The sequence below is a fragment of the Gymnodraco acuticeps genome, unplaced genomic scaffold (assembly GCF_902827175.1).
Source record: "Gymnodraco acuticeps unplaced genomic scaffold, fGymAcu1.1, whole genome shotgun sequence".
Classification (NCBI taxonomy): Eukaryota; Metazoa; Chordata; class Actinopteri; order Perciformes; family Bathydraconidae; genus Gymnodraco; species Gymnodraco acuticeps.
Window position 1 is genome coordinate 3,269,826 of NW_022992351.1, and position 20,073 is coordinate 3,289,898.

Here is a 20,073-nt window from a genome sequence, read left to right on the forward strand (position 1 = left end):
GTTGGGGGTATCAGATCCAGGGGTGGGAACGCGTACAGAAGGCCCGGGGGCCAATTGTGCGCGAGTGCATCCACGCCTAACGGTGCATTTAGATCGCGCATCGAAAAGAACAGCTGACACTGAGCGTTGTCTTTCGATGCGAACAGATCCACCGCGGCTCTGCCGTAAGCACCCACAGCTGGCTCACAATCCTTGGATGTAGAGTCCAGTCTGCATAAAGTGGTATACAGGCCCATTCTTTGTCGCTGGACTGTTTCTACACGGACCACTATTGCGGTAAGCATGTTGTAACTTCCGGTTGTTGTCATCTCCGGGTATCCCGTGTGCCCGTTCTGTTGCTGATAGCTTATTATCTTAACTTAATCGATCGTTTTAAAACTCTTGATCACGGCAACTGCCTGACGTTGTAATCACACGTTACTATAACTTAAGCTCTCACAACTCTCCTTCTCTTAGCGACTGTAACTCCACAGTTGCCTACACTCTTTTCGGGTTTGCTAACGGTAGCTACTTTAGCTTGATAGCTAGCCATGGCTCTTTCCCCACCCTCGGGTGCTATTTCCTGCTCTAACTGTCTCATGTTTGGTTACTTCCCTACCTCCTTTACTGGTACCGATACATGTGTTAAATGTAGTATAGTTGTTAGGTTGGAGGCGGGAATCATAGCCATAGAAGCCCGGCTCCGCATCTTAGAAAGAAACTCAGCTACAGTAAAGCCCATGTTAGCCGGTGCGGACCGGCAAAAGGTAGCTCCTATTAGCCGTCCCCCGGCAACTCCCGAGCAGCAGGGAGACTGGGTGACTGTTCAGAAGGGGCATAACGCGAAACCCGCAGGTCCCCACCAACCCGTTCACGTATCTAACAGATATTCCCCACTCAGCGAGACACCCGCTGAGAAGCCAACTCTGGTTATTGGTAGCTCTATTATGAGACACGTGAAATTAGAGACCGAAGCCTCCACAGTCACATGCATTCCGGGGGCCAGAGCGGGCGACGTTGAGGCGCATCTTAAACTGCTGGCTAAAAATAAACGTAAATACAGTAGGATTGTTATTCACGTCGGTGGTAATGATGTTCGTATACGCCGATCAGAATGCACCAAACTTAATGTGGAGTCGGTGTGTAGTTATGCTAAAACAATGTCGGACACCGTAATCTTCTCTGGTCCCCTCCCCAATCTGATCAATGATGACATGTATAGCCGCATGTCATCATTTCAGCGCTGGTTGTCTTGGTGGTGCCCAGCAAACAATGTGGGCTTCGTAAATAATTGGACAGCCTTCTGGGGAAAACCTGGTCTGATTAAGAGAGACGGCATTCATCCTACTTTGGAAGGTGCAGATCTAATTTCGGCAAACATTTCAGGGCTTTGTGGACTTAATCCATGACAAACTGGAGTTGAGACCAGGAGGCGGAGTCGCAGTCTTACACGCTTCTCTGCGCTCTCTCCTAGGCAGTCATCCATAGGAATCCCGAACCCAATAAAATACCCAATATTAGCGGTGTGTGTGTCTGCCCAAGGACAAGTTAAGGTAAAACCTAATAGAGGTGTCATACATAATAACCTAATAAAAGTAAATGTAACAACTACTACAGTCCAACAAAACAGGAATATTAAATGTCTCTTAAACATAAGATCTCTAGCATCTAAAGCAATATTGGTAAATGATTTAATATCAGATTATAATATTGATATATGCTGTCTCACTGAAACTTGGTTGAGACATGAAGAATATGTCAGCATAAATGAGGCCACTCCACCCAGCCATATCAATACTCATATTGCCCGAGGCACGGGCCGAGGAGGTGGAGTTGCAGCAATCTTTGACTCAAGTTTACTTATCAATACTAAACCAAAATTAAATTATACCTCCTTTGAAAGTCTCGTTTTTAGTCTTACGCATCCGACCTGGAAAACTTTGCAGCCAATCTTATTTGTTACAGTGTACCGTGCACCAGGTCCTTATTCAGAATTCTTATCTGAATTCTCTGAGTTTTTATCAACTTTGGTTCTTAAAACAGATAAAGTAATTATCGTAGGTGACTTTAATATTCATGTTGACGATGATAAAAATAGCCTTACTGTTGCATTTAACTCTATATTAGATTCTGTTGGTTTTTGTCAGAGTGTAAATAAACCAACCCACTGCTATAATCACACTCTCGACCTTGTTCTGACTTATGGTATTGAAATTGAGCAACTATTAGTCGAACCGCATAATCCTGCTTTATCCGACCATTTCTTAGTAACTTTTGAAGTACTGTTACGAGACTACAAAGCATTAGTCAAAAGCTCCTGCAGCAGAAACCTATCTGTTAGTGCTATAGCCAAATTTAAGGAAGAGATTCCACCAATACTTAACTCGATAGCATGTCTGCATGTAAGGGAGGAAACTTATACAAAATGTACACCACCCCAAATTGATCATGTTGTTGATAGTGCTACAGATGCGCTGCGAATAAAATTAGACTCTGTTGCTCCTTTGAAAAAGAAGAAAATAAAACAACATAGACTAGCTCCATGGCATAATGCCGAAACCCGCAAAATAAAGCAAAAGTCGAGACAACTTGAAAGGATATGGCGTTCTACTAAACTTGAAGAATCTCGTTTAATTTGGCATATTACTCTCAATGAATATAAGAAAGCACTGCGTAAAGCGAGAGCAGCCTACTACTCTTCATTAATAGATGAGAATAAGAATAATGCAAGATTTCTTTTCAGCACTGTAGCCAGGCTGACAGAGAGCCACAGCTCGATTGAGCCTTCTATTCCCATAGCACTCAGTAGTAATGATTTTATGTGCTTTTTTAACGATAAAATTGTTACTCTTAGAAACAAAATTAATGACCTCTTGCCTTTGACCAGTATAGTGTTATCAACAGTTCCCGGAAACGTAAGTTCTAATATTACACTAGATAGTAAACTAGAATGCTTTTCAGCCATAAACCTTGAACAATTAAATTCAATGATTCTCTCTTCTAAACCATCAACGTGCATGTTAGACCCAATTCCAACTAAGCTGTTGAAGGAAGTTTTTCCATTAATTAGCACTTATTTATTAAATATTATGAATATGTCTTTATTATCAGGCTATGTTCCACAATCATTCAAAGTAGCAGTGATAAAACCGCTTCTTAAAAAGCACAACCTCGATCCAGAGGTTTTAGCCAACTATAGACCTATTTCTAATCTTCCGTTCCTTTCAAAAATTCTTGAGAAAGCGGTCGCAAAACAGTTGTGTGATTACTTAAAAAACAATGATTTATTTGAAGCTTTTCAGTCTGGCTTTAGAACACATCATAGCACAGAGACAGCTCTGGTTAAAGTCACAAATGACATTCTAATAGCCTCTGACAAGGGACGTGTCTCTATTCTTGTTTTGCTCGATCTCAGTGCTGCATTTGATACTATCGACCATGATATCTTATTGCAAAGACTAGAGCACTTAGTTGGCATACAGGGAACTGCTTTAGACTGGTTTAGGTCCTATCTATCTGAACGCTCTCAGTTTGTACGTGTCAATGATGAATCTTCCACGCAAACCAAAGTTAGCCATGGAGTGCCACAGGGCTCAGTGCTCGGACCTATTTTGTTCACATTATATATGCTTCCGTTAGGCAATATTATAAGGAATCATTCTGTAAACTTTCATTGTTATGCGGATGATACTCAACTATATTTATCAATCAAGCCTGATGAAATTAATCATCTAAATAAAATTCAAGACTGCCTTAAGGACTTAAAAACGTGGATGACCTTAAACTTTTTGATGTTAAACACGACCAAAACTGAAGTTATTGTACTTGGCCCGAAGAATCTACGAAACAAATTATCTAAGGATATACTAACTATGGATGGCCTTAATTTGGCCTCCAGTGAGACCGTAAGGAATCTTGGTGTTATATTTGATCAGGATTTATCCTTTAACGCCCACATAAAATCAATTTCAAGGACCGCCTACTTCCATCTACGTAACATTGCAAAAATCAGGCATATCTTGCCTCAAAACGATGCAGAGAAACTAGTCCATGCATTTGTTACTTCAAGGCTGGATTATTGTAACTCTTTATTATCAGGGTGTACCAAGAAGTCAGTCAAGTCGCTTCAGCTGATTCAAAATGCTGCGGCTCGTGTACTAACCAGAGTTAGGAAAAGGGACCACATTACTCCTGTTCTGGCTGCCTTACACTGGCTCCCTATAGAACACAGGATAGAATTTAAAATTCTTCTTCTCGCCTACAAAGCCCTTAATGGGCAGGCGCCATCTTACCTTAAAGAACTCATTATACCCTACTGTCCTACTAGGGCATTGCGTTCCAAGAATGCAGGGTTGTTGGTTGTTCCTAGAGTCTCTAAAAGTACAATGGGAGCCAGAGCCTTTTCTTATCAAGCTCCACATTTGTGGAATCAGCTTCCAGTTTGTGTTCGGGCGGCAGACACCCTATCCGTTTTTAAGAGTGCGCTTAAGACCTTCCTTTTTGATAAAGCTTATAGTTAGGGCTGATTAGATCCAGCCCCTAGTTTTGCTGATATAGGCTTAGTTTGTCGGGGGACATCTTACTTCTTCCTTCTCTCTGTCTATACCTGTGTACTCTCATGTTCCGATTAACCCAGCTTCCCCAAATGTCTTTCTTTTTGGTGTCTATATACGCCGGGATCCGGAGTCATGGATGATCCTGCGCTCCTCTGTCCTGGATCGCGAGCCCTGGATCTTGAGTCGTGGCTGTGGTCCTGGATCATAGGTCCTGGATGGATATCCTCGTGGATTCATCTTCCTATTATACACACATGCATTTCCAAACATTTGGACTACCTATGTTGCAAATGTATTATCTTTTCAATTTACACACGGCATCTATTGCACATCTGTCCGTCCTGGGAGAGGGATCCCTCCTCTGTTGCTCTCCCTGAGGTTTCTCCCATTTTTCCCTTTAAACTGTGGGTTTTCTCCGGAAGTTTTTCCTTGTACGATGTGAGGGTCTAAGGACAGAGGGTGTCGTATTGTCATACTGATATTTTGTACAAACTGTAAAGTCCACTGAGACAAATGTAACATTTGTGATATTGGGCTATATAAATAAACATTGATTGATTGATTGATTGATATACCTCTGGACAGTAGATCTGCCCCGAGGTTCATCACTCCCGGTACGTGCGTCGCTCTCAGAGAGAGGAGACGTCTACCGCTCCATAGGATCAGTTTGCGCGCCAGTGTGTGTAACTGGAGAGAACGCAAACCCCCTTTGCGGTTAATATACCATATTGTGGTCGTATTGTCTGTCCTCACAAGGACGTGATGTCCCCTGAGGAAAGGCAGAAAGCGTTTTAGGGTGAGAAACACCGCTAAAAGCTCCAGGTAATTTATGTGCGCCCGCTGGAGGTCTCTGCTCCAGAGACCCCTCACCGGGCGACCTTCATAAATACCTCCCCAACCTGTCAGACATGCGTCCGTGGTGACCACTTTCCGTGAAAGGACAGCACCCATAGGCACACCTCGAACTAGAAAAGTCGGGTGCAGCCAGTGGCGCAGTGCCATTACGCATTTCACAGTAACCATCACTCGGGTTTAGTTTTAGGGCGGCCACCCAGCGCTGAAACTCCCTCATGTGTAAGCGTCCCAGTCGTACGACCAGGATGGCTGACGCCATGAGCCCCAGCAATCGCAGGCATGATCTGAAGATAACATGTTTGCGCAGCTGGAAAAGAGCGAGACAAGCTCTGAAAGCTTTCACTCTTTCCGCTGACAAGCGAGCTGAAAAGGGCACCGAGTTCAGGCGTAAACCCAGGAAGAGTATAGTCTGCGCGGGGCACAACATGCTCTTCTCTGTGTTTATTATGAAACCCAGGTTGAGCAGGTGCTTTACGAGGACATTTGTCTGCGTAACAGCCTCCTGCTCCGACTGTGCGAGAAGCAGCCAGTCGTCCAGGTAGGTCGCCAGGAGAATACCCTGTTGTCTTAACGGGGCTATCGCGGCTTCCGTACATCGTACAAACACCCTTGGACTGAGAGACAGACCGAAGGGGAGTACTCTGTATTCATAACAGATCCCCTGAAATGCGAATCTCAGATATTTCCTGTGTGGGTAATATACTGGGATGTACGCATCTTTCAGGTCGACTGATGTAAACCAGTCGTCTTGTCGCACGAGCCGCAGCAGAGATGTGTGAGTGAGCATTCTGAACTTATATCTTTTTAGATATTTGTTCAGAGCCCTCAAATCAAGTATTGGCCGAATTCCGTTCCCTCCCCGTTTGGGAACGAGGAAGTACTTGGAATAGAAGCCGCCCTGACTCTGCTCGGCGGGTACAATAGATATAGCCCTCTCTTCTAGGAGAGAGAGAATCTCTCTCTCCAGAATATGGGCTGACTCTCCTCGGGCCTGCGAATGCAGAATACCCGAGAAGCGAGTGGGGGTGACAGCGAATTGGAGCCCCGTGTTACTGTCTTGAAAACCCAAGCAGATGATGTGAGCATCTTCCACTGCATGCTCCTTAGAGCCAGTGGAGATGTCACATCTCTTCCCCTCTGAGTCTCTATTTGTTGTGTTATGGGGCCCTCTAGTGTCTGAACACAGTGGTGCCCCTTTTCGACAATCCCCACCGACACTGCGCATGCGCATGACGGTGGTGCCTTCACAACCCCAGCCGGCACTGCGCATGCGCGTGGCGGTGGTGCCTTTAAAGCCCCAGCCGGCACTGCGCATGCGCGTGGCGTTGGTGCCTTCACAGACCCGCCTGTAATCCGCCTTTTGAGAGATGCCGTAGCTGCTCTCAGAAGGGGAACAGTTGACGGGCTGTTTATTGGTTTTATTGTTTTTCTTATCATTTTTTTGAGCTGCGCCCTCGGCCTGAAGCCTGGATGCGTCAGCGGCAAATGTTTTATGACAGAAAAATCAACAAATGTGTGACATGTGTTTGTGCGGACTTGAGGATGGTGTTGCTGTTGAGGCATCTCTCGAGGCGGCGGGAACACATTTAGAGCTGGGGAACCGTGGACTTTCAGCTCTGTCACAGAGGGGAGAAGGAGGGGCTGTCACGCCGCTCGCTTCTTCTTCCTCGACTGCTGGCCAAAATTCTGGGTTGGCTGCGCCTGAGCTGCAGCCGGAACCGGAGATTTTCTAGGCCAGCTCGCCCTCGTCTCCAGCCTGGGCTGGGGACTCGGGGCGGGCTGCGACCTCTGCGTATTCGGTGTTTTAAACCGAGCAGGGTTCGAGGCAGCTTGGGCGAAGGACTGCTGCTGCGAAGGCAGCGGCTGGACCCTTCGAGGGAGGCAGAGGTGGAGTGCCTCGTCCTCCTTCTTTTTAGACTCACACCTCCTTTGCATGGAAGCAAGAGCGGAGCCGAAAATTCCCTCGGGAACGATGGGCATATCCAGCACATCCTCCTTTTCCCGGTCTGGGAGGTTGGTGAGGTTGAGCCATCTCGCTCTTTCCTGCACCACCATGATCCCCATTGCCTTGCCCGTGGCCTGGACGGCGCAGCGTTGGACACGAAGACAAATGTCCGTGACCGCTGCCATGTGTGTGGCTGCCCCCGGGTTACCCGACAGGTCCTCGCAGAGCTCCGCTTGGTAACGGGCCCTCCACACTACAAGCGTTTCAGGCGTAAAATTACGCCTCTAGCGCGTCTGCCCATTCACTTTGAATGGGGTGACGTCACGTCCGCTCACGTTTTCGCCGAACTGCATCACGGGAAGGCAAGCGTAACTTTGAGAGCGTCTCGCGCGTGGTTAGCAGCGAGGACACATTCAGGGCCCTGGCGGACAAATCTGCGGCTTTGTAGGACACGTAGTGATCGTCTTCTCAATAGAACATCTTTGATAATGTCTTCTGGCCAATCAGAATCAAGATAACGGCGTGGTGTTGTTGCAGGAAGTTCCGACGGAGAATACTTTAGCTGTAGTACAGGGGTGCACATAATTGGTACGCAGGTTATGTGCGTAATCTGAAATGTGTACCGTCACTTGTGTCACAAAGCGCATTTGCGTACCGACGTACTTGTGAAGCTTTTCCAGAAGGCGGTTAGATCACCGGACGACAGAGTCGGTCTCCGTGTGCACAGAGAGGGCTGCTGCCAAAACTACGCCAACCGGCTGCGGAGGGAGACTCCCCCCTTCACTGGAGAACTGCGCTAAAACAGCTGATCACAACGTTCACACTCTGTGGTCACGAAGTACTCCACTAGCCCACCCACCCCCCCCCCCCCCTCCCCCCTCTGTCGACTTTCCTGAAGTACTCCCCCGTTGATAGAAATCAACACGTAATTAATTAAGACCCCACGGTTTGATGATTGATAGGTGTGTGGGCTGTCTTTCATTTTGACACACATGTTATAATAAACATAGATACTGTATGTTAAATGGATATATCCGCCTTCTTTCATTTCTTTCCATTCCCACAATAATATCCGCTCAGTCGACCCGCTCAGAGACCCAGGTCGTCGCACGCATCTCTGCTTGTCTAGCTGACATCTCTCAGTGGATGTCTGCTCACCACCTCAAGCTCAACCTTGACAAGACTGAGCTGCTTTTCCTCCCGGGAAAAGATTGTCCAACTCTTGACCTGACAATCAACATCGGCACCTCAGTTGTTTCCCCGACTCAGACTGCAAGGAATCTGGGTGTGACCCTAGATAACAACCTGTCCTTCACTGCAAACATAGCTGCTACAACCCGCTGCTGCAGATACACGCTTTACAACATCAGGAAGATACGTCCCCAGCTGACTCAGAAAGCGACTCAGGTTCTGGTCCAGGCTCTCGTCATCTCACGCCTAGACTACTGCAACTCCCTCCTGGCTGGTCTACCTGCATGTGCCATCCGACCTCTGCAGCTCATCCAGAATGCAGCGGCTCGTCTGGTTTTCAACCTTCCTAAATTCTCCCACACCACTCCGCTCCTCCGCTCCCTTCACTGGCTTCCGGTAACTGCTAGAATCCACTTCAAGACACTGGTACTTGCTTACCATGCTGCGAATGGATCTGGCCCTTCCTACATCCAGGACATGGTTAAACCGTACACCCCAGCGCGTGCACTACGCTCTGCATCAGCCAAACGACTCGTTGCGCCCTCGCTGCGAGGGGGACCCAAGTTCCCATCGGCGAAAACACGTGGGTTTGCTATCCTGGCTCCAAGATGGTGGAATGAGCTCCCCATTGACATCAGGACGGCAGATAGCTTGCACATCTTCCGGCGCAAACTGAAAACTCATCTCTTTCGACTCCACTTCGAGCGTTAGAACGATTAACGAAGCACTTTTATACCAATAAAGGACTGTATTACCTAAAGCCAGTTGAGTAGCACTTGAAATGTTTGGCTCTATGAAACCTGATATACTTATATGATTCTGTTTTCTTCAAGGTTGTGTCTTCCTGGTCGAATGTACTTATTGTAAGTCGCTTTGGATAAAAGCGTCAGCTAAATGCAATGTAATGTAATGTAATATACATAAAGAAATGGCATATTTTGGACATAGTTCGAATGGTGATTAATCATGATTAATTAATTGTTAAGCTGTGATTAATCTGATTTAAAAATTGTAATCGTTTGACAGCCCTAAAAAAAAGTTGAAAAAAAATCTTATAGCATGTAAAATACATAGTTTATCCTCAAACTCAATACAGACAGTAACACGTCTGTCCATGCCCTCCGACTTGAAGTAACAACTTCCTCCTTTCTTCAACAAGGAGGGGCCTCAAATCCTCTTTAAAGAGTGAAAACCGGTCAGAAAATGCTGAGCCTCAGTGAGTGTCACACTGAAAATGAAGTTTTCCTTTGTCTTGTTTCTTTTATTAGGTATGATTTTTTTTTAAACAGATACATTTATTAATGATTTATCTTCTCTTGTGTCTTTATGAATAAACACTTTTTGTATTGCAGATATCCCTCATCTAAAAGGGCAGCAGAGGATCGAGGAGTTTGAACAATTTCTGCTGAGACTCACCTTCCCTTCATTTTACAATAATTACAACAAGTCCTGCTGTAAACTCTATCCAGGAGGATGTTACAAGCTACTGGACAGTGCAGGGTTTACCTGTGGTTTACTGAAAGGAAGAGTAACAACAACTGAAAAGGACGGCTGGATAGAATTTAAAATATCTAATGTTCGGTATGTGGACGGAGGCTTTTACAGATGCATGGTGCTAGGAACTCAAAACCACATCTACAGTGATTACTATGTCGAGGTGTCTGGTAAGCAGTCTTATAATTTGTAGTTATAAAAGTAAATTATGACATAGGTGACATAAGTGTGTAAAATAACGCTTTGGCCAAAACTGAATTATTACTGCTTCATGAAATAAATGTTCACTTGCAAAATAATGTTTGATATTTTGTTCCTCAGTAAAGTAAGGAAGCAGTTATAAATTATTATTCTGAGCAAACACTCTAGAACATGGGTGTCCAAACTTTTTCACCGAGGGGCCAAATAAAGGAACATATAAGAAGGGCTGGGCCACTCCACTCACTAGAGTTGAGGTATATTGCCTCATATGCTAAGTTATAAGTTAGCAAAATCAATCAATTGTAGGTAAATTAAGCTTGATACTTGAACATGCTGTAAGAAACACAACAGCCCATACATCGCAGCTCTCATAGGGTTTCATTTATTTAGTTTGCAGCTCATGCCTTAAAACAAGCTTCAGATTGCTTATAAGAAGATTTGTTATGCAAATAAGTGATAGGGCTTTTTATATGAACTAAGATTAGTTTGAAAATGTTTCCAACTTTAATTGATTGAATTTATTCGAAAAGTGGACACACATTTGTACATATATATTTAATTAGTACAATATATGACAAGCACAAGTTTAATTTGTGGGCCATAATTCATTATACTATTTGAATTAGCTTAATTTGGACACCCCTTCTCTAGAAGCTTATGTGATATGCTTGCATTGTTCAGAGGTTTCAGGTCACAATATACCTTTACTGGCAACAACTGTCAAAGCCCCCAGCAGCTCCACGACCCCCCCCCACTCCACCGGGCCGGATGTGGCGCAGGACCGCAGTGACAGTCCCAGGTATTCTCTCTGTATATTACCCATGTTCTGTTGCTTGCCTGATAACAGTGCTGTCTGACTTAAGATAAGATATGTATTTGTTTTCCTCTCCAGGGTTCCCTGGACCTTTGGCTTGCCACTTGCTGTCATTGTGTCTATTACAGTGATGCTTTTGATCACTTCAGTTATTGGTGTGGTTTGGTGCAGGGTCAAGGCAAAACGTAAACAGACGAGTAAGCAGTTTACTTAAATTGGTGATCACAACTATCTGAGTGAATGAAAGAAAAAATATACAGTGCATTCAATGACATTTTGCTTTTCTTTGTAGACAAATATGGAGAAACTCTGTGTGAGTCACTGAAACAAGAGGCCCCGGTGAGTGTAAACAGGGAACAAGTGGAGGCTGTGATTCATTGTCACTTGATTTCAAAAGCAGATTGAATGTTTATGCTTCAAACTTCCTCCACAACATTGTCTCTTGCCAAAAATGTGTCCCTCCCAGGAAATCAGTGGCATTGTCTACACAACAGTGGACTTCATAGCCCACGAGAAACCGACAACCGAGGTGTATGCAAACCTGAGGATGCACAAAACACAAGTTATAGCCCCTGACTCAACCTGGAGCGCAGAGCCTGATTGGATGGTGGAGTACTCCACACTGGCAATCCACCAGCAGTGAATACCTGTGAAAGTTTAGTTTAGTTTCTGATTTTGATTGGATCGATTTAATTTGTTCCACTAATTTACTTTTTTAAATAACTCCAATGACACTCACCAGGCAGGCAGAAAGGATAACAACATGCATTTGGCTGCATAACAAACAAGTAGAATCAACATCATCTTCTGCTTCTTTGTTTTTAACTTTAAGTTATGATCATGCAATATTAAAGGTCCAATGTGTAGTATTTAGGGTGATTTAATGTCCAATATGGAATATGATTTTCATGATAATCTTATCCTTTGTGCACAATCCCCTCAAACTAAGAGATGTTGTGTTGTTGTCAGCTGAGAAAGAACCTTTTCATATCTACACAGGGAGCTGGTCCTTCTCTAGGAGTCTGCTATGTAACGTCTTTGTGTTTTTTCAGTAGCCTACAGTACAAGTACTAACCGAAAACTATTGAGACAGGGCTTTTCACATTTTATGTTATACCTGAAGGCCACTGCCACTCTCCAACACGCTTGGAAATGGAGGAGTGAGCTGAGGGGTGTTTAATTTGATGCAATCTTTAAGCTCGCTAGATGCCGCTAAATCCTATAGTGTGTAGCATGTGTTGTTTGTGAAAAAGATGAATGACATAAAAATAAAATGATTTTGCATTAAAGAAATAACATTGTCTGGTAAAAATAACCATATTATCGTGTTTTCTTCAATGTGTTTTCTCTGAGTCCTTACGAAACTGTTCACAGAAATAGCAGCGGAGTTGTCAGGTTATGTCATCAGGTTATCCTTTGTTATATCAATGCTTCACTTATCAGCTTCTTCTCGATTACAACCCAGCTATCCTGAGAGTCGCTCAATACTCTATTCTTGGCCACTCTTTCCTTTACAGAAGAAAGCTGGCAATCCTTTTTGTATCTTCAATAAAGGTCAAGTTTCTCCTTAGAGCGAATGGATGAACAGACGTAACATATTCTTATTCCTTTGACATTTCAGTGCTGTAAAACCAAACTAAGAAGACTGAGGATGTTTCTAAAGATGCTTTTCTTACACTGATGTTTGATCTTTCTTGTCAATTCAAATTCAAAACCTTTATTTATCCAGGTAAAATCCCATTGAGATCAATGATCTCTTTTTCAAGGGAGACCTGCAGCAGTAGGTTCCACAAGAAGACATAAACAACAGAACAACAAAAGGACATCATACAGCAAAATGTACAGGGATTACAATTTACATATTTAACCACAAGTACAGGTACCAACAGCATCTGATTGAGTAGCATCCAACCGAGCTTTAAAAACATGTAGTGGTACTAGCTTGGTAATTTTCCATTCTTTTTGCAGACTGTTCCATGTTAGTGGAGCTGCACATCTAAAAGCTTTCTTCCCTAAGACAGTCCTAGCACTTGGCACATTTAATAAAACCACAGCATGCGATCTCAGGCAATAAGTACTTTCAATTTGCAGAGAGATCAGGGAGCAGATATAAGATGGTAGTTTATCCAACATGGCTTTGTAAATGAAAAAGTACCAGTGACTGAGCCTCCGTACAGTAAGTGATGGCATAACCGCCTTGGTATACAGGGTACAGTGATGCGTAAGTGCTTTACAATTTGTCAAAAATCTCAGTGCACTGTGATACGCAGCATCTAACTTGCTCAGGTAATTGGCAGGTGCATTCATATATAACAAATCACCATAATCCAGCACAGGTAAAAAGGTCACAGTGACTAGCCTTTTCCTGGCCTCAAGCGAGAAACAGGACTTATTTCTGTAAAAGAAACCTAGCCTAACCCTCAGCTTTTTAAGCAGGTTATTGACATGAAGTTTAAAAGTGAGACAGTCATCAAGCCAGATACCCAGGTATTTGTAACAGGTAACCACTTCAAGTTGTATTTCTTGCGTAGTTACAATATCCAAAGCAGTCTCTGGTGTATTTTTAGCTTTAGCTTTAGAAAAGAGCATTACCTTGGTTTTATCCACATTTAAAAGAAGCTTAAGCTCAGAGAGCTGAGCCTGAATAATGTTAAAAACAGCCTGTAATTTAACAACAGCCTCGTTAATCGAGGGACCTGCACAGTACATCACGGTATCGTCCGCATAAAAATGTAAGGTTGCTCCTTCGACATTTTCACCTAAACTATTAATATAGATAGAGAATAATAGCGGACCTAAAACTAAACCTTGTGGTACACCATTAGTGATGTTTAACCACTCAGAAGACAGCCCATCAAACTGAACACATTGGGATCTTTCAGAGAGGTAGTTTACAAACCACCCTACTGCATGGCTGGACATGCCTATACTGACCAGCCTTTGCTTCAAAATGCAATGATCGACAGTATCAAAAGCTTTGGATAGGTCAACAAATAGAGCTGCACAACTCTGCTTATTATCTAAAATACTCGTAATATCATTCACCACTTTCATTGTGGCAGTGATGGTGCTGTGTTGCTTTCTGAAGCCTGACTGATGTTTAGACAGGATGTCATTGTTACATAAAAACTCCTTTACTTGTTCACTCACTAAGCGTTCAAGAACCTTGGCCAGAACTGACAATTTAGAGATGGGTCTATAATTGTTTAATAAGGTGGCCTCCCCTCCTTTTAGTAGTGGCAGGACATAAGCTGACTTCCATACTTTTGGGATTTTGTTCGTGCTGAGGGAGAGGTTAAAAAGAGTAGTAAGAGGTGGAGCAATCAAATCTGCAGCTATCTTTAAAAAGAAAGGTTCTACGTTGTCCGGACCAGCCGGCTTTTTAGGATCTAGCTTGGTTAAGACTTCACGAACAACATCAACAGTAAAAGGAGTAAAACTGAAAGGGTTTTCCAGACCACATTGTTCTGAGTCACCGATTGTGGTGTTCACAGAAGCAGAATTAGAAACAGAATGAAACAGAGAGCCACAGGACACAAAATGCTCATTAAAACAATTTAGTATGGTGGTCCTATCCGATACCAGTACCATCACAGTCCGACTTAAGCATACACAAAAAATACCCAAAATGCATTAAGTTGCTTTAATCAATTTATTGCAAAGGCTGCTACAATGTGGTTGTATCATGTATTTCCACACAATCCATTTGCACCTTTTTTTGTTTTCAATCAGACAAGTCCCTACAGGGAAATACACACTTATCAATCATGTGTTTAGAGAGACTTGGCCAGACCAATTTTTGGAGTACTGGAGTCAAAGATGGCGTAGTATTGCCTGATGAAGACATCTCCCAGGATCCAGAGCTGTTGGCCACTCTGGCCAAAGCCAGTTCTGCAACCGTAGGAGCTCTGTGGAGAGACAACAGAAAATGTATTTACATCACCCATAATCTCATGATATTGTTGAAAAACGTTTCCGTGGCAGTGATTCTAGGTGACCTGAGAGACGTAGGCAGATGCAGGGATGATGAAGGCGTTTCCGTTGAGGGTGAAGGTGACCTCAGGCATGCTCTGGATGTTCTGGCAGTTCACTGTAGCCTGCAAGAAGAAGGTCACACATAACGCTGAGTATCGTGTAGTTGTATTTATTGGTATTTTCCAGGTTTCCAGCTAAAGCAAGTAACCAAGTCCTGCCTAATTATTTGTATTGGAGAGTTTTGACGTCAGAGCACTACATGTCTGTTTACTCTGGGATCAGAAGATAGGGAAAATGTACTTCAAATGTTACGGTCTGATGGTATGACTCACCTCTCTGTACTGGTTGGTTGAGGCTCCAACCCAAGAATTAATGTTGCTGATGTCCCTGGATGGGCCAATGATCAGGGAGGTACCAGTGTCGATGATGGCCTGGCAGCCACCAGCGCAGGCTACAGTCTGTCCATTGATGATAACACTGTGAAGGAAGAACAGCAGACGATCAAACTAGGAGGCTTTGTGCAACTTATGCTTGTGGTTATTATTTTTGTTTCTATTCCCTTTGTACCTGTCCATTTTGATCTGCCAGTAGGTGTCAGAGGACAGAGGGATCCAGTTGATTTGTCCAGTGTAGTGGCTGCTGTCAATACCACCGAAGACCACCTCACTGCCCTGTGCACTGTTGCTATTAGAGGAAATAACAAACAAATGTCAATACGTGAATTCAATGTCACGTGAACTGACATACTGCCAACTAACAGATTTCCACCCTGTTTCAATACCTGCTCAGATAGACGGAAAACAGGGGTTGAGACACAAGTCCCCCCTTGACCATCATGTCAAAGACAGGCACGACGTTGTCAGAAGCAATGCTCTGGAAGGCCAATCCCAGGATGCCATCAGCCACCATGCTAGCCATGAAGGCAGCCTCTGTCTGGCTGATTCCGAACACCTGGTTGACCACAGAGATGCCGCCCACCTGGATACACACGACAGCTGTCAGTCACAGTTCAACAGACCACAGAGTCATGCCTGTTGGAAGTCTAAATAGACTTTGCATTTTGTTCCAAGGCAGTTGGTTACCTCAACAGTGTCACTGGCCAGATATCCAGTCATGCTGCCGGTGCCGTACTGGATGGACAGAGGCTGGCTTCCCCATTTGAAAGTACTGGACTGCTGTGGGTTGAATTTACGGTGGTTCTCTGCAGAGGAATGAGGTCTTTGTCAAATGTTAGGTAAATCTCTAGTAAGTAAAAAAAAAACTTAAAATATTGCATTATAAGTTGAATTCTTAAAATCAAAATGTTACCTATGAAAAGCACAGACTTATTTAGAGTGAAATGTACTTTAGTTGCAAAGATAGAACTGATGTTGCACAATGGCTCCTGTCAGTGAAATATAATTACTTACTACCGAGTTACTATTAAGGTTGCATTACTTTGTATGTTGCAGAAGTAAAATAACCTTAAAATTGTTCTTACATACACTACTTGAGTAAATATAGTTACTTTCCACCACTGTGTGAAACACTATCCAAAAGCTTGAAGCATATGATCCAGCTCTTAACAGCTTGTGCTGCAGTGCTGGTCCCAGATAGTAACACTTACGGCAGGCCTGGCTGGAGCAGTACACTGAAGGGATCCACAGGTTGGAGGAGCCGGTGTCAAAGATGACACTGAAGGACTGGGGAGGGGTGCCGATGGAGATCACACCATAGTAGGAAAGCTAGAGGGACACAAAGCACACAACAAATTGACATCATCATGCACTGGACTTGATATTAAGCACAAAATAGTTATGTTGCCCCAACAGAAAAATAGGTTAGTGATTTTAATGTTTTACTTAACATGAAATAGATGCTAAATGCTTGAAGAGGCTAACTACTTTATAAAGATGGTCTCTGGTCTAGACTTACGTCAGCATCGTTGGTCATGGACTCAGTACCACTCTGGTAGAACTTGGCCATGGGGTTGTATGGATGCTCCTTTCTGAACTCCTCCCATATTCCTTTCTCCTGCAGGGCTTCCCTGGCAGTCTTTCCCTTGATCAGGGGAATCCTGTTTTCAGAAAGGTGAATAAAAAAGAATCAGCAAGTTGTACAAATGTCCGGGATTTTTAACCCGGAGAAATAAGAAAGTAAGCTCTGCTTTGAGCTTTGTGCAAGTTTGAAAGGTGTGATAGCTCAAAGCAAGATAGCCTGTGGATTTACCCTCAGGAATACTAGATGGAGAGATTGCCTTTCACATTTCAGCCTATTCATGTGTAAAATGTCAAAGAAATTCAACCAGCCAGGCAGGACTTACTTGTGGAAGCATTCGGCGAAAGCCACGAGGGCAGACAGGACTAGGAGCCACTTAATCATGTCACTTTATGGGTGGATTTAGAAAAGTGAAGTTCCAGTGGCAGAGTCCAGCCTTTATATACAGCAACTCAAGGTTGTGTTTCCAAATGCCCTTCCACATGATTTGATATCATGTATCAGCTGGAGATAAGAAACTGTTTCCTTTTATCAAAAAGCAAGTACCCCGTTAAACAAATTAACAATGGAAACTTTGCTCAGCAATTTACTGTAAGATCAAGTATGAGGCTGATAAGTGTTCTATGTCGTTTGTATATTGTTTAAATAATCACAACTATCAGGAAATATTATTCTGAAAATAGCGCTTTTTGCTGTTTCTATGATATTACTGAAGAGTAATCCTTCATGGGAACTAACGTCACAGTGCTAAGGTTGATCTCAGCAGTGTCATTTAATTTCTCTTAATTCATGAAGTTGAAAAGTTAAGCACATACTTTTCTTATAAGGAAACTTGTCGGTTTGACTTCTATTATCACATCATTTGACTATATTAATGGCATAACAAATGTATAATACAGTGCACAATGAATATTTTGACATCTAGATTGAGCGATTTGATATCTAGAGTTTCTGTTTGACATTGATATGGACATTTTCCACGGGTTCAAAACGGTGAATTAAGGTTATTTGGGCAGGGTTATCTGATAACAGTAACACACAAAGGAAATAATAGTACTATTAACCCTTCTTTTGTGTTTCGGGTCAAAAGTGACTGAATAACTTTTGTTTTAATCATAAATATTATGTTTTTCATCCAATTGCCTCAATACCTTATGTTATCCTCCACACTAGGCCTCTGAACATATACACTTGATGATCACCACTTGCATTGAATTTTGAGTGATTTATTCAACAGTGAAACACCCATGACGTTTTCACACACACACACGCACACACTCTCCCTTTCTCGCACTGTATGAAGGTATGATACTGTATGTATCATACCTTCTCACAGGTGCGAGCTCTGTGCCCCTCGAGAAACACAAACCTCTCACTTTCTCGCGCTAAATGCGCCTCCCTTACTGGCTCTCAAGCAGTTATATTTGTGCCTTGCTCACATTTGACTCATTGACACAATGAGCAGGCGACCGATTAGGCGATTTTCTGTACGAGGGGCTCTGGACAAATGTTTTGAACCAGATAAAGAGGAGATTGAACCAGATGAAGAGGAGATAGAGCAAGATGTCTCAGAAATGGAAGACAACAGCAATCCAGACTATTACATTACATGTCATTTGTTAGACGATTTTATCCAAAGTTACTTACTTACATTCAGTACTGTGGAGCACAGGAGCAATTTGGGATGAAGTGTCTTGCCCGGGGACACAACGACATGCTGACTGCAGTGGGACTCGAACTTGCTACCCTCTGATTCAAAGTACAGCACTCTATCCACTTAGCCACACCGGACTATGACATGAAACACTGGCTTGCTTGTATCAAATCAATACATCACAAACATCATTGGAACGGGAAGCATCTCAGCTGCAACACTAACTAAAGCATTTCCATCTCCAGTAAACACAGCCTACATGGCAAGCATTTTTATAATACACAGTAATGTAAAATAAGCACTATCTTTGAACTTACTGCCAAAAATAATATGAAATTCACCCCTGGTGTCTTTCTGTCTGTCACCCCTTGATTCTACTTGCTTTGACTGTTCAAATGAGATGTCAACCATCAAAATTGGACAAGGGGTTCCAGAGATATCACTGTGCAAAACACACCGGTCAATTTTGACCGAAAATAGCAAGGGAAGGGGGGTATGAGCTAACGCAAGAGAAGGGTTTTAAAGTGGTAACAAAATATTGCAACCCAGAACATATTTTGACTTTAATTGCAAAGTTTGTTATGTATCATAGTTTCATAGTTTATTAATTCATTATTTTAAAACAAAATAAAAATGTATTATTCATTTGCTTCCATAACATTGGGTTTCACAAATTGAGCTTTTGCCACAGCTCATAATATTGCTGATGATTTATTGTTTTGTAATTAAATCGATTAAAAGAATGTAACCTTTTTATTGTCTTTAATAATAAGATATTTAAGTAATAATGTTGTGAAGTTATTGATTACTTTTACTATAAATACTAGAGCTATTACTACTTTCAATAAATGACCATTATAATAAGAAGCCATTCATGTACGATAGAGGGCAAAGAATCCAATAACTTACACAACGATACTAATGTAGAGCAAGAGTCTGTTTCTCATAACAGCAGATTGGTTTTCTCTTAATATAATAAACATTCAAACACTATAAAATAGCATTTTCTGAAATAGAAAACGTTCTTTAAGTGAGTGAAAAACCATTAACTGAGAAAACCTAAATATTATTTTGTAGCTGCTCTTTGTCAGCCAGTTAAGTGTCAAAGTCATGAGTTTGTTAATTGAGGTCAAGGACATTATGTATATGACCTTGTTCATAATCAGACTGCCATTAAAACCACTTGACATCCCATAACACACATTATGTATTATCAGGAAACATAAACTTAAAACAGGGAAATAACTTGTTATTATACTTTTATTGACAATAATATTTATACATTTCTCTTGATAAATTAACATAAAGTGAGCATGAAAACAGAAGAGCACATTTTTTAATTGTTCACAAATAACTTTTTTGGATTTAAAAAGTGTCCGATGTCTGAAGTGGCTCTTATACTGTAAACACACTTTGACATTTTAGTTTCTGT

The 20,073-nt window shown here is 42.6% G+C and overlaps 2 protein-coding genes across 4 annotated transcripts; one reads left to right on the forward strand and one right to left on the reverse strand.

Annotated features, from left to right (window-relative positions):
• Positions 1-12,267, forward strand: LOC117542044. Of its 3 annotated transcripts, XM_034209495.1 has the most exons (7): positions 144-276; positions 9,686-9,794; positions 9,879-10,190; positions 10,903-11,020; positions 11,114-11,232; positions 11,328-11,374; positions 11,502-12,267. In XM_034209495.1, the coding sequence occupies exons 2-7, from the start codon at positions 9,761-9,763 to the stop codon at positions 11,676-11,678; spliced, it is 807 nt and encodes a 268-aa protein (XP_034065386.1). In that variant the 5' UTR covers positions 144-276; positions 9,686-9,760; the 3' UTR covers positions 11,679-12,267. The 3 variants fall into 3 exon arrangements, with proteins under 3 accessions (XP_034065388.1, XP_034065386.1, XP_034065387.1); XM_034209497.1 differs by lacking the exon at positions 9,686-9,794 and having other exon boundaries at positions 1-276; XM_034209496.1 differs by lacking the exon at positions 144-276 and having other exon boundaries at positions 9,543-9,742.
• Positions 12,268-14,808: 2,541 nt separating this feature from the next.
• LOC117541938 (pepsin A-like) lies at positions 14,809-17,371 on the reverse strand. The gene is made up of 9 exons (XM_034209299.1): positions 17,313-17,371; positions 16,925-17,066; positions 16,617-16,734; positions 16,093-16,211; positions 15,792-15,988; positions 15,578-15,694; positions 15,343-15,487; positions 15,034-15,132; positions 14,809-14,943 (listed from the first exon to the last, which is right to left on the reverse strand). The coding sequence occupies exons 1-9, from the start codon at positions 17,369-17,371 to the stop codon at positions 14,809-14,811; spliced, it is 1,131 nt and encodes a 376-aa protein (XP_034065190.1).
• Positions 17,372-20,073: the final 2,702 nt, after the last annotated feature.